Source organism: Anomaloglossus baeobatrachus, chromosome 9, assembly GCF_048569485.1.
Source record: "Anomaloglossus baeobatrachus isolate aAnoBae1 chromosome 9, aAnoBae1.hap1, whole genome shotgun sequence".
In the NCBI taxonomy this organism is placed as follows: domain Eukaryota; kingdom Metazoa; phylum Chordata; class Amphibia; order Anura; family Aromobatidae; genus Anomaloglossus; species Anomaloglossus baeobatrachus.
Window position 1 is genome coordinate 224,785,825 of NC_134361.1, and position 13,704 is coordinate 224,799,528.

The following is a 13,704-nucleotide window of genomic DNA, read 5'->3' on the forward strand; positions in this document are numbered from 1 at the left end:
TTGTTTTCTATATTTCCGTTTTCTTTCTATGTGTGTTCTATGTGTCTGTGTCTATGTCTGTGATGTGTTCTGTGTGTCTGATCTGTGTGTTTACTCTCTGCACGGCTTCCTCTTCCTGTAATGACATCACTTCCCTGCAAAACCGCAGACAAGCGATGCACATTACCGGAGGTAAACCGCGAAATACCGCAGGGAATAACGCAGCAAAACGCAGTGAACCGCACAGAATTTGCTGCCTGCGTTATTCCCTGCGGGATTTCATGATTAACATTGGAGTCAATGGAGTGAAATCCCGCAGCGATGTGCGGAAAAGAAGTGACATGCACTTGTTTTTGCTGCGGGGTTCCCGCAGCAAAACATGCAGCTGTCAAATTCCGCCCAGTGCGCACAAGATTTTTTTTCTCCATAGGATTTGCTGGTGATTCACTGCAGAGATGTTCTGAACATTTTCTGCAGCGAAACATGCAGCAAATCCGCGGAAAATCCGCGGCAAAATCCGGTAAGTGCGCACATAGCCTAAAGATCCCATTTGAGTCCTACAATCCACGTCTGGGCTGATAAAACAGGCACAAAAATGTGCTCATATGAAATCGGACTTTTTTGCAGTGGATATACAGTATGCTTATATCCCGTTATAATGCAAATCCCTCAAAAATCAAAATGATCTTCTATTGGAACCGTTTATTCATGCTGGTATAAATCATCACGTCATTGTTCTCCTTGGACATTTCGAATAAATAGGATGCTGTCGCATTGAAACAAATGTATTTATTGATGTGAACTTTCATTAAAAAAAAGTTTAATCATCCATAGATCTTCAAATACCATTAAATATGTCGATGGCACCCGTCATTTGCCTGCAAAGTTGGATACCGTAATATAAGGGGTGTAGGTTAAAACTTTTTTTAGAATGATATCTGGGCAGGTTTCAGCGAGGAAGTGCATTTCGGGGGATAATGTATGTTTATTTTATTATTACTGCAAAAATATATATTTACATAGTTCTCTACATACTGTACAGGTAGGTTGTTTGGTTATAACAAAACATGTAGTTCCCTGATGAAGAGTAGATGTCGCAGAGGTCACAAAATAGGAGTTTACACAGATACAGTACATTGTGGGTCCATGAGTGGACTGAAATTACTGTGTGTCTAGGAGTGTAAAGGTAGCTTCTGATGCTTACGATAGATGCCCCGTTATATCCCTAACATATGGTTTATTACAGTATATCCTCTTTGCTATAGTGGGTAAAATAAAGCATCATACTGAGAACAAAAATTAGCTTGGCATTCTACATTCATCGCTATATAAATTTCATTGGAGGCTTCTTCCTGTGTCGTAATAAACCAAAAAGATACTACAAGACGTATCTCAGTACATAGTACTTTAGAATATCCTAAGCTATGGTCTACATATGTGACATATATAGCTATACTTTTATTGCAAGTGTTTTCTAAGAGTTGGTTTTGGTTGAGAAAAATAGTAAAAATTGTTTTTTGGTGTGCCCAAAGTGTTTGGTAAGACTTACAAATGTTTTTGTAGAAGAAGAGGTCACCATGACATTGAATAGAAAGACATACAGTACGGGTGGAGAGTTCAGTCTAAGTATCTGTCAGTGAGATCGCCAACAGTTTCTGCAAAAGAAATGACTACAGTACAGAGTTTCCAGTAATGGAACAAGTCTTTCCTTTTTTCTGGTGGTCTTGTTTTTTTATTTTTTGATAACTTTATATAGGGTGCCGATCTCAATGGAAGGTGTTGGGGTTGGGCCTGATCATCATAACAACCTTCTTTAATGAGTATGAACCACCTCGAAACTCTGCCCAGTAAACCCCATCTTGATAGCGGCTACGGTAATGTCCTCCCCTATACCAGACTCCGTTGAGGTTGGAGTGAGCGCAGGCATTATACCACCATCCACCTTTCTGGAAGTGGGCACAGTTACCTAAAAAGAAACAAAAAAATAGGTAAGATTAATACATCTATTCAGTTTTCGTGCATTTTATGGATAATGTATGAAATAAAACATTTTTGAACTTGTTTTTCATTAAGTTTTTTAATGCTTTTCTTCAGCAGCTTGCATGCATTACAAAACACTGCAAGCTGCTTGATCCTGTTCACTCTCCATCCTGGTAGCTGGATCAGTCTCTAATCCCTCGGTCTCTTCACCTATTCTCAAATCTGAATTGATTTATATGTGAGCTTAGATGAGCTTTCAGGACAGAGGAGAAGGGGGCTGAAGACTGTAGCAAAAGGGAGGCGGCAAATGAAAGAAAACTGAAAGGAATTCAGCTGCTTGCAGTGTATTGTATACATGAAAGCTGCAAGTGATTGCTTTCATTCAGTAGTCTGTTAATGCATACAGACTGGTAAATCCTATATAATTAATCCAGGATCATCATTTGAAGGCAACTTGTTGTGCAGATTTACTCTAGCATTTTGTGTTGGATACATTTGACAATATATACACTGGCAAGCAAAAGGGTAACAATGTTTTGAACTTTTGACTTTCAGGCTCCTTATCTTACCATGCACTACAGCTTTGAACTTTAGACTACCTTCATTTTCTAGACCATCAGCTTGGCTATCTCATACTGTTTTGCTCCTAAAAAAAAAATCTAAATTTTAATTTTTATTATTTTGTTAATCCGCCTTTGACTTTCAACACTGCGTGAATCTCTCTGGAGATGCTCTCGATCAGTTTCAAGCATGTCTCACGCAAAATCTGTTCCTGGGTCTCTTCTAAACTTTTCCATTGTTGGTGTATACTGAGCTACTTACTTGGGGATGTATACAGCTTTTTCTTCAGCTCTACTCACAAGTGTTGGATTGGGTTGAGGTCTGGGGACTGTGGGGACAATCCAGCTCCTCTACTTCATTGTCAGTGAGCCATTTCTTCTCCAATCTCGCGGTATGCTTCGGGTCGTTGTCCTGCTGGAACACTATGTCGTCCTGTTCATACCCATATGTTCATACCCATAGTACTTGAGTGTAACTCATCTTGTAGGATACTCGCATATTGCTCAGCATTGAGACCATCATCAATCCTGGGCAACTATCCAATTCCTTTGACTGTGAAAAGCCCCCATATCATCAGGCTTCCTGCACCAAACTTGACAGCGCCTTCAATTCCTCTATCCCTTTTCCTTGGTTTCTTCCAGACCTATTACTCCAGGTCACCCATTTCCAATCTTCTACTGTACACTTTTCATACTTTTTTGCAAACTTGAGCCGACGCCTCTTATGATATTGAAGTTGAGGCTTCTTCACCTTTTTCGGGCCACCATTCCAGACTTGTGGAACTTACGTGTCATGGACGTCTGTAATCTCATTATTATGAAGCATAAGAGCCTCCTCCACTGCCGGGTTTATCACCCCAGAACTGATAGACCTTGTGATGAGCTGACTTGGTGACTGGGATTTTGTGCCTTGACGTCACCTCTTGGCTTTTGAATGGATGGATGGACTTCATTTCTTATTCTTCTCACTGTCATGGCCTCATATGATGCACTTTGGCAATTTTCTTGGCTTGGTTGAGAGACTGCTATTGATGGATGAGGCTGTTTCTCTTTTTTTGGGAAAACTTCTTCATGGCTGATCCTTGATTTGAACCAGTGACCTTTTACTTGGCAAACAACCGAATAACACACTGAGCTATTAGGGAATGTGAGAACAGGTTGTAATTTGTAGTATACGGGAAGAAAAAGATTTTTCTACCACCAGGAGCAAAACAGTAACAATGCAGGGATATGACAAGAATCTGTATAACTAATCATATGCCAAATAGTCACATTTATGTATGAGATAGCCAAGATGATTGTCTATAAAATGAAGGTCATCTCACACTCATAGCCGTATGGATGGAGAGCTATGGAGCCTGAAAGTCAAAAGTACAAAACATTGTTACCCTTTTGCTCATCAGTATATAACTTTTTTTGCTGATTTATATATTTAAAGTAGTTGTATGAAGAAAATGTAAATATGTGAAACAGAAGTTATCAGCGTTATTATGGCGTCAACTCAAAAGCTATAAAGCAAGACAATGTTTTTACCTGAATATACATCGTGGTCTCTATCCAGGGTAGTAAACTGCTTGCCATTGTGCCATGTGAAGGAGTCTCCAGCGTTGCCATTGTACCGTCCCAATCTAAGCTTGTAGAATTCACTCTCTGGTTCTAGGCGGAAGCTGGCATACTCTGCGAACACTTTGCGCCCATGCCAGTCCTCCAAGGTGATCAGGAGCTTGTAGTTGGCTTGATTTGTTAGCCAGTAGATATTTTCAAGTCCGAGCCAGTATTCTCCATCGATGTTACCGAATCCTTGCTGTGAGGAGAAACAAAGTCAGGATCTCCAGAGAATGTCCAACTAGTTTGACCCAAACCCAAGCCAGTGCCACTTCTCAGATATAAAGTATTTGTCGACATGTTGGGTTTTGTGTTTTTGTTGTTTTTTTTGTTTTTTTTCTTTTTAGAATAAGGGATGTGGCAATAGAAATAAATAATGTGTTCTGGTTGGAGACGCTAATATACCCAATGTTGCTGCAAAAGCAAAGCATTACACAGCGCCTCTCCCGCTACCCATGACATTACACAGTGCCTCTCCCGCTACCCATGACATTACACAGTGCCTCTCTCGCTACCCATGACATTACACAGTGCCTCTCCCGCTACCCATGACATTACACAGTGCTTCTTCCGCTACCCATGACATTACACAGTGCCTCTCCCGCTACCCATGACATTACACAGTGCCTCTCCCGCTACCCATGACATTACACAGTGCCTCTCCCGCTACCCATGACATTACACAGTGCCTCTCCCGCTACCCATGACATTACACAGTGCCTCTCCCGCTACCCATGACATTACACAGTGCCTCTCCCGCTACCCATGACATTACACAGTGCCTCTCCCGCTACCCATGACATTACACAGTGCCTCTCCCGCTACCCATGACATTACACAGTGTCTCTCCCGCTACCCATGACATTACACAGTGCCTCTCCCGCTACCCATGACATTACACAGCGCCTCTCCCACTACCCATGACATTACACAGCGCCTCTCCAGCTACCCATGACATTACACAGCGGCTCTCCCGCTACCCAAGACATTACATAGTGGCTCGCCCTCCCACCCATGACATTACACAGTGGCTCTCCCTCCCACCCATGACGTTACATAGTGGCTCTCCCTCCCACCCATGACGTTACACAGTGACTCTCCCTCCCACCCATGACGTTACACAGTGACTCTCCCTCCCACCCATGACCTTACACAGTGGCTCTTCCTCCCACCCATGACGTTACACAGTGGCTCTCCCTCCCACCCATGACGTTACACAGTGGCTCTCCCTCCCACCCATGACTGTTACACAGTGGCTCTCCCTCCCACCCATGACGTTACACAGTGGCTCTCCCTCCCACCCATGACATTACATAGTGGCTCTCCCTCCCACCCATGACATTACACAGCGGCTCTCCCACCCATGACGTTACACAGTGGCTCTCCCTCCCACCCATGACTGTTACACAGTGGCTCTCCCTCCCACCCATGACGTTACACAGTGGCTCTCCCTCCCACCCATGACATTACATAGTGGCTCTCCCTCCCACCCATGACGTTACACAGTGGCTCTCCCTCCCACCCATGACATTACACAGTGACTCTCCCTCCCACCCATGACGTTACACCGTGGCTCTCCCTCCCACCCATGACATTACACCGTGGCTCTCCCTCCCACCAATGACATTACACAGTGACTCTCCCCCCCACCCATGACATTACACAGTGACTCTCCCTCCCACCCATGACGTTACACCGTGGCTCTCCCTCCCACCAATGACATTACATAGTGGCTCTCCCTCCCACCCATGACTGTTACACAGTGGCTCTCCCTCCCACCAATGACATTACACAGTGGCTCTCCCTCCCACCCATGACTGTTACACAGTGGCTCTCCCTCCCACCCATGACGTTACACAGTGGCTCTCCCTCCCACCCATGACTGTTACACAGTGGCTCTCCCTCCCACCCATGACGTTACACAGTGGCTCTCCCTCCCACCCATGACATTACATAGTGGCTCTCCCTCCCACCCATGACGTTACACAGTGGCTCTCCCTCCCACCCATGACATTACACAGTGACTCTCCCTCCCACCCATGACGTTACACCGTGGCTCTCCCTCCCACCAATGACATTACATAGTGGCTCTCCCTCCCACCCATGACATTACACAGCGGCTCTCCCACCCATGACGTTACACAGTGGCTCTCCCTCCCACCCATGACATTACACCGTGGCTCTCCCTCCCACCCATGACATTACACCGTGGCTCTCCCTCCCACCCATGACATTACACCGTGGCTCTCCCTCCCACCCATGACGTTACACAGTGGCTCTCCCTCCCACCAATGACATTACACAGTGACTCTCCCCCCCACCCATGACATTACACAGTGGCTCTCCCTCCCACCCATGACTGTTACACAGTGGCTCTCCCTCCCACCCATGACATTACACAGTGACTCTCCCTCCCACCCATGACGTTACACCGTGGCTCTCCCTCCCACCAATGACATTACATAGTGGCTCTCCCTCCCACCCATGACATTACACAGCGGCTCTCCCACCCATGACGTTACACAGTGGCTCTCCCTCCCACCCATGACGTTACACAGTGGCTCTCCCTCCCACCCATGACATTACATAGTGGCTCTCCCTCCCACCCATGACGTTACACAGTGGCTCTCCCACCCATGACGTTACACAGTGGCTCCCCCTCCCACCCATGACGTTACATAGTGGCTCTCCCTCCCACCCATGACATTACACAGTGGCTCTCCCTCCCACCCATGACTGTTACACAGTGGCTCTCCCACCCATGACGTTACATAGTGGCTCTCCCTCCCACCCATGACGTTACACAGTGACTCTCCCTCCCACCCATGACCTTACACAGTGGCTCTCCCTCCCACCCATGACGTTACACAGTGGCTCTCCCTCCCACCCATGACTGTTACACAGTGGCTCTCCCTCCCACCCATGACTGTTACACAGTGGCTCTCCCTCCCACCCATGACTGTTACACAGTGGCTCTCCCTCCCACCCATGACGTTACACAGTGGCTCTCCCTCCCACCCATGACATTACATAGTGGCTCTCCCTCCCACCCATGACATTACACAGCGGCTCTCCCACCCATGACGTTACACAGTGGCTCTCCCACCCATGACGTTACACAGTGGCTCCCCCTCCCACCCATGACGTTACATAGTGGCTCTCCCTCCCACCCATGACGTTACACCGTGGCTCTCCCTCCCACCCATGACATTACACAGTGGCTCTCCCTCCCACCCATGACGTTACACCGTGGCTCTCCCTCCCACCCATGACATTACACCGTGGCTCTCCCTCCCACCCATGACGTTACACAGTGACTCTCCCCCCCACCCATGACATTACACAGTGGCTCTCCCTCCCACCCATGACGTTACACAGTGACTCTCCCTCCCACCCATGACGTTACACAGTGGCTCTCCCTCCCACCCATGACGTTACACAGTGACTCTCCCTCCCACCCATGACATTACACAGTGGCTCTCCCTCCCACCCATGACGTTACACCGTGGCTCTCCCCGCCTCCCGGTTAAGCAGGAGACTGCAGCTGCATCGCCAAGCCACATAGCTGTGTAAGGGAAAGTCAAGCCGCACTATAACATGTGGCAATCTCTCTAAGTGGGGAAACCAAGAGGATACTTACTTTGTATGTCTCCCAATTTCTGAAGAAGTTGACAGACCCGTCCACCCTCTTCTGGATGACCGTCCAGCCACCAGGGTCATGTCTTTGGTCACACCATACTTGCATCAATCTGTTGGTGTTTTCCGGCTTTACCAGGTATATGCCGCTGGCGTCGTGCCCGTCTTCCAGTGCCTGCAGACAGTCCTTCCAAGGACCTGAAAGAAACACACAATCTTTAGCGATTTGTCAGTAGTATGAATAATTCTAGACTTGTGTATTCATATCTCCGCTTACTTGTACTGACATTGCAGTGAATGGGGAAACATTTGTATTTAATGCATTTGCAAGTGATTGGATCTTTTTTGCAGAACATCCAGTTATGAAGAGCCCGGATGTATATTTTTGTTTTTATTGGGATGATGTATTTTGTAGATCAAGGTCCCTATATAGCCGCTATATGGCCCACGTCTGCGGGTTCCTAGGTAACAGAAAACAATGCAAACACCACTATTCTATGGGACACCTTTTCCCTTTTCTTGGAATTACCTCCACGATGCTAATAGTTGGCGCAGCATCAAAGCCTGCGGTGCAGAGGGCGCAGTTTATTGGCATTTTTGTTTGTCTAGACTAGAAAACACCCCCAATTGTATTCCCAACAGAGGCCCCTGTTCTCCCGAGATGAAAGGGCAACCAAGCAATTTCACATCAATTATATTTTCAGAAAATATGACAGGCTTACCCGAAATATTACAAAAAATGTATTCCATATGATCTGGGCTGATTTAAATATTTATAAGCAAAGCTTCACTTCTCGGCCTCTTCATATTGTCGATATAGTCGCTTGAAATGGCGAATTATAGATTTTTCCAGGGAAAACCTGGCACTTCAGGAAACATCCAAATTTAATTAGAAACCACAATCCACCATAACGGACAACATTCCTAACTAAGACCCGGATGGGTGATCCACAAGATCCACAGCTCCACATTTCTCACTGATTAATTGTCTCCTCTGACGCAGATAAACCCTCGTAGATGAATGGTGGCTGGAGCTTTCACTGCCGGGCTATGTGCAACTTATACCACATTTATCATACAAGAGGTTCACTGTATGTACTGAAAATACTGCAAATGCAGCATTAGGGGACACACACATCAGGGGCCGTGTGCACAGGTCTGTGTGGCCATACACGCAGCCCCTATGGCTTCATACTATGGTCCTATAGCCAGAGTGTATGGTGCCTCTAAATAGCACCACATCACACATATCATAGACCCATAGCCAGCCTGTATGATGCCTCTGTACAGCACCACATTACACATATCATAGACCCATAGCCAGCCTGTATGATGCCTCTAAATAGCACCACATCACACATATCATAGACCCATAGCCAGCCTGTATGATGCCTCTATACAGCACCACATTACACATATCATAGACCCATAGCCAGCCTGTATGATGCCTCTATACAGCACCACATTACACATATCATAGACCCATAGCCAGCCTGTATGATGCCTCTATACAGCACCACATCACACATATCATAGACCCATAGCCAGCCTGTATGATGCCTCTGTACAGCACCACATTACACATATCATAGACCCATAGCCAGCCTGTATGATGCCTCTGTACAGCACCACATTACACATATCATAGACCCATAGCCAGCCTGTATGATGCCTCTGTACAGCACCACATTACACATATCATAGACCCATAGCCAGCCTGTATGATGCGTCTGTACAGCACCACATTACACATATCATAGACCCATAGCCAGCCTGTATGATGCCTCTGTACAGCACCACATTACACATATCATAGACCCATAGCCAGCCTGTATGATGCCTCTGTACAGCACCACATTACACATATCATAGACCCATAGCCAGCCTGTATGATGCCTCTGTACAGCACCACATTACACATCATGGACCCATAGCCAGCCTGTATGATGCCTCTGTACAGCACCACATTACACATATCATAGACCCATAGCCAGCCTGTATGATGCCTCTGTACAGCACCACATTACACATCATGGACCCATAGCCAGCCTGTATGATGCCTCTATACAGCACCACATCACACATAGTCATATGAAAAAGTTTGGGCACCCCTATTAATGTTAACCTTTTTTCTTTATAACAATTTGGGTTTTTGCTATTTCAGTTTCTTATATCTAATAACTGATGGACTGAGTAATATTTCTGGATTGAAATGAGGTTTATTGTACTAACAGAAAATGTGCAATCCACATTTAAACAAAATTTGACCGATGCAAAAGTATGGGCACCCTTATCAATTTCTTGATTTGAACACTCCTACCTACTTTTTACTGACTTACTAAACCACTAAATTGGTTTTGTAACCTCATTGAGCTTTGAGCTTCATAGGCAGGCGTATCCAATCATGAGAAAAGGTATTTAAGGTGGCCACTTGCAAGTTGTTCTGCTATTTGAATCTCCTATGAAGAGTGGCATCATGGGCTGCTCAAAACAACTCTCAAATGATCTGAAAACAAAGATTATTCAACATAGTTGTTCAGGGGAAGGTACAAAAAGTTGTCTCAGAGATTTAATCTGTCAGTTTCCACTGTGAGGAACATAGTAAGGAAATGGAAGAACACAGGTACAGTTCTTGTTAAGCCCAGAAGTGGCAGGCCAAGAAAAATATCAGAAAGGCAGAGAAGAAGAATGGTGAGAACAGTCAAGGACAATCCACAGACCAGCTCCAAAGACCTGCAGCATCATCTTGCTGCAGATGGTGTCAATGTGCATCGATCAACAATACAGCGCACGTTGCACAAGGAGAAGCTGTATGGGAGAGTGATGCGAAAGAAGCCGTTTCTGCAAGCACGCCACAAACAGAGTCGCCTGAGGTATGCAGAAGCACATTTGGACAAGCCAGTTACATTTTGGAAGAAGGTCCTGTGGACTGATGAAACAAAGATTGAGTTGTTTGGTCATACAAAAAGGCGTTATGCATGGAGGCAAAAAACACGGCATTCCAAGAAAAGCACTTGCTACCCACAGTAAAATTTGGTGGAGGTCCCATCATGCTTTGGGGCTGTGTGGCCAATGCCGGCACCGGGAATCTTGTTAAAGTTGAGGGTCGCATGGATTCAACTCAGTATCAGCAGATTCTTGACAATAATGTGCAAGAATCAGTGACGAAGTTGAAGTTACGCATGGGATGGATATTTCAGCAAGACAATGATCCAAAACACCGCTCCAAATCTACTCAGGCATTCATGCAGAGGAACAATTACAATGTTCTGGAATGGCCATCCCAGTCCCCAGACCTGAATATCATTGAAAATCTGTGGGATGATGTGAAGCGGCTGTCCATGCTCGGCGACCAGCAAACCTAACTGGACTGGAATTGTTTTGTAAACAGGAATGGTCAAATCTACCTTCATCCAGGATCCAGGAACTCATTAACAGCTACAGGAAGCGACTGGAGGCTGTGATTTCAGCAAAAGGAGGATCTACAGAATATTAATGTCACTTTTATGTTGAGGTGCCCATACTTATGCACCGGTCAAATTTTGTTTAAATGCGGATTGCACATTTTCTGTTAGTACAATAAACCTCATTTCAATCCAGAAATATTCCTCAGTCCATCAGTTATTAGATATAAGAAACTGAAATAGCAAAACCCCAAATTGTTATAAAGAGAAAAGGGTAACATTAATAGTGGCGCCCAAACTTTTTCATATGACTGTATCATGGACCCATAGCCAGCCTGTATGATGCCTCTGTACAGCACCACATTACACATGTTGTTACTACACCAGCTAATGAAACACAAGGTGCATTTATGTTTTTATCTATACTTCTCGTAGGAAATTTGTGTCATACAGAGTTCACCCTTAAATCTTTCTGAGTGCTTCATAATCTTTCAGCCCCCAGGGAAGCGAAGGTCTGAGCAACCTTACTCAATACAACCGCTAAGTAAATGGAATTAGTCTATTGTTATAAATTAACGGGAACCTGTCAAGTTAAATATCGTATTTTTCTTTTTATGATACGCACCGGATTATAAGACGTACCACAAATTTATAGATAATAAAGGAAGGGGGGGGGTCCATCTTATGCTCCAGTGATGTCTTACCAGAGGGGAGGTGGTGGTGGAGTGGGGGTCACAGGAGGCTGGGGCGATGCTGCAGGCGCTGTGGTGGGGGCTGTGATGGCTACGGGCACCATGCTGGCTGTGTGGAGCAGGGCGGTACGGCAGGTGTCACAGATGCTCTGTAGACAGTGCAGTCTTCAAAGAACTGGCACCTGGAGTTGGCGCGTGCGCAGATTAAGCTCTCCGCTCAATGACAAGCCAAGATCTCATCTGCACACGCGCCGACTCCGGGCGCCATTATTTGAAGTCCGCACTGCCTAAAGAGCATCTGGGACACCCTACGCACCACCCTGCTCCATACAGCCCCCACCGCAGCCAGCACAGCCCCCACCGCAGCCAGCACGGCCCCCACCGCAGCCAGCACGGCCCCCACCGCTGCCAGCACGGCCCCCACCGCTGCCAGCACGGCCCCCACCCCAGCCAGCACGGCCCCCACCGCAGCCAGCACGGCCCCCACCGCAGCCAGCACGGCCCCCACCGCAGCCAGCACGGCCCCCACCGCAGCCAGCACGGCCCCCACCGCAGCCAGCACGGCCCCCACCGCAGCCAGCACGGCCCCCACCGCAGCCAGCACGGCCCCCACCGCAGCCAGCACGGCCCCCACCGCAGCCAGCACGGCCCCCACCGCAGCCAGCACGGCCCCCACCGCAGCCAGCACGGCCCCCACCGCAGCCAGCACGGCCCCCACCGCAGCCAGCACAGCCCCCACCGCAGCCAGCACAGACCCCACCGCAGCCAGCACAGACCCCACCGCAACCAGCACAGACCCCACCGCAGCCAGCACTATGCCCATTCTCCACCTCCCGGTAAGCTACATTCACATTTTAAGACACACCCCTCATTTTCCTCCCAAATTTTTGGGAGGAAAGGTGTGTCTTCACTAAAGTGTGCACATGATAAATAATCAAAAATAAGATATTCCTTTAAAATTACTACACCTGATGCATCCGGTTCATGTACAGACTAGGGGGTCCCAGCAGCACGGTCACTACAGATCCCTGCGCAGACTGACACAACCCTGCAGATGTGTCTTTTTAGAGAGTGGATGGAAACTTCTGGTTTCAACTGTATGTAGACAAATAATGACCACTGCCGCCTTCAACACAATGACCGGGCTTCAGAAGGAAGCATACGTATATAGGACAGGGCATACATAAATAGATTAATACATACGCTGGATGATATAATCCAAAGCTGTGCCGCAACTGACAACTTACTGAAATGTTCTCACCATGAGCAGAATTCATTAGTTCTGTTTCACGCAGCCCCTGGAAATGTATTCCAGACGCAGGCTCCATGCTGTTCCATTGAGCTGTGTTTTGGGACATCACCCATGGACAGAATGAGCGAGGAAGGGCAGATTATATAACTCAATCTGCCAAGCGGCAGCTCTGGGGCCCGGAGCCAGGACTGTGCTATGAATTTCCTGCACATATTAGTGAACAGATGGGTTTGTCCGGCAAGGACAAGATTAAGGAGCCAATTCTCTGTTAAACACTTCGACGACTGCGTCGAGACCTGGAAGTGGCCGCTGTTCAGGTTGAATCCAGCTGAGACCAGGGACTTTCATGGCACATTTTGATACAGGAATTAGTAGCCTGACATTGAAATACGGAGCAATATAGGGGGGAAAGAAAGGGCCTTATTAGTAATTTATAGGAAAAGATGTAAGAATTAACGGCAGGCGATACATGTGGCAGTCAGCCTGGATTTAAAGGACTACAAGCCATAAAGTCAGATCGCGTCTTGGACATCTTGAATATATTACTCCTTTCAAAAAATGTAAACTTTTAAGAATGAGTGAATAGATGCATTGTA

General features: G+C 46.8%; 2 protein-coding genes across 9 annotated transcripts in view; one reads left to right on the forward strand and one right to left on the reverse strand.

Moving 5' to 3' along the window:
* RALGPS1 (Ral GEF with PH domain and SH3 binding motif 1) overlaps positions 1–13,704 on the forward strand; it is a 531,171-nt gene that overhangs the window by 250,339 nt on the left and 267,128 nt on the right. The gene's annotated exons all lie outside the window — the stretch shown is intronic.
* The window catches only part of ANGPTL2 (angiopoietin like 2), a 46,411-nt gene continuing 33,458 nt past the window's right edge, over positions 752–13,704 (reverse strand). Inside the window, exons 3-5 of the mRNA XM_075324642.1 lie at positions 7,765–7,958; positions 4,053–4,323; positions 752–1,945 (exon numbers count right to left, since the gene is read on the reverse strand). Coding sequence (XP_075180757.1) covers positions 1,746–1,945; positions 4,053–4,323; positions 7,765–7,958 — 665 coding nt within the window. The 3' untranslated portion in view covers positions 752–1,745. The remainder of the gene's footprint in view (positions 1,946–4,052; positions 4,324–7,764; positions 7,959–13,704) is intronic.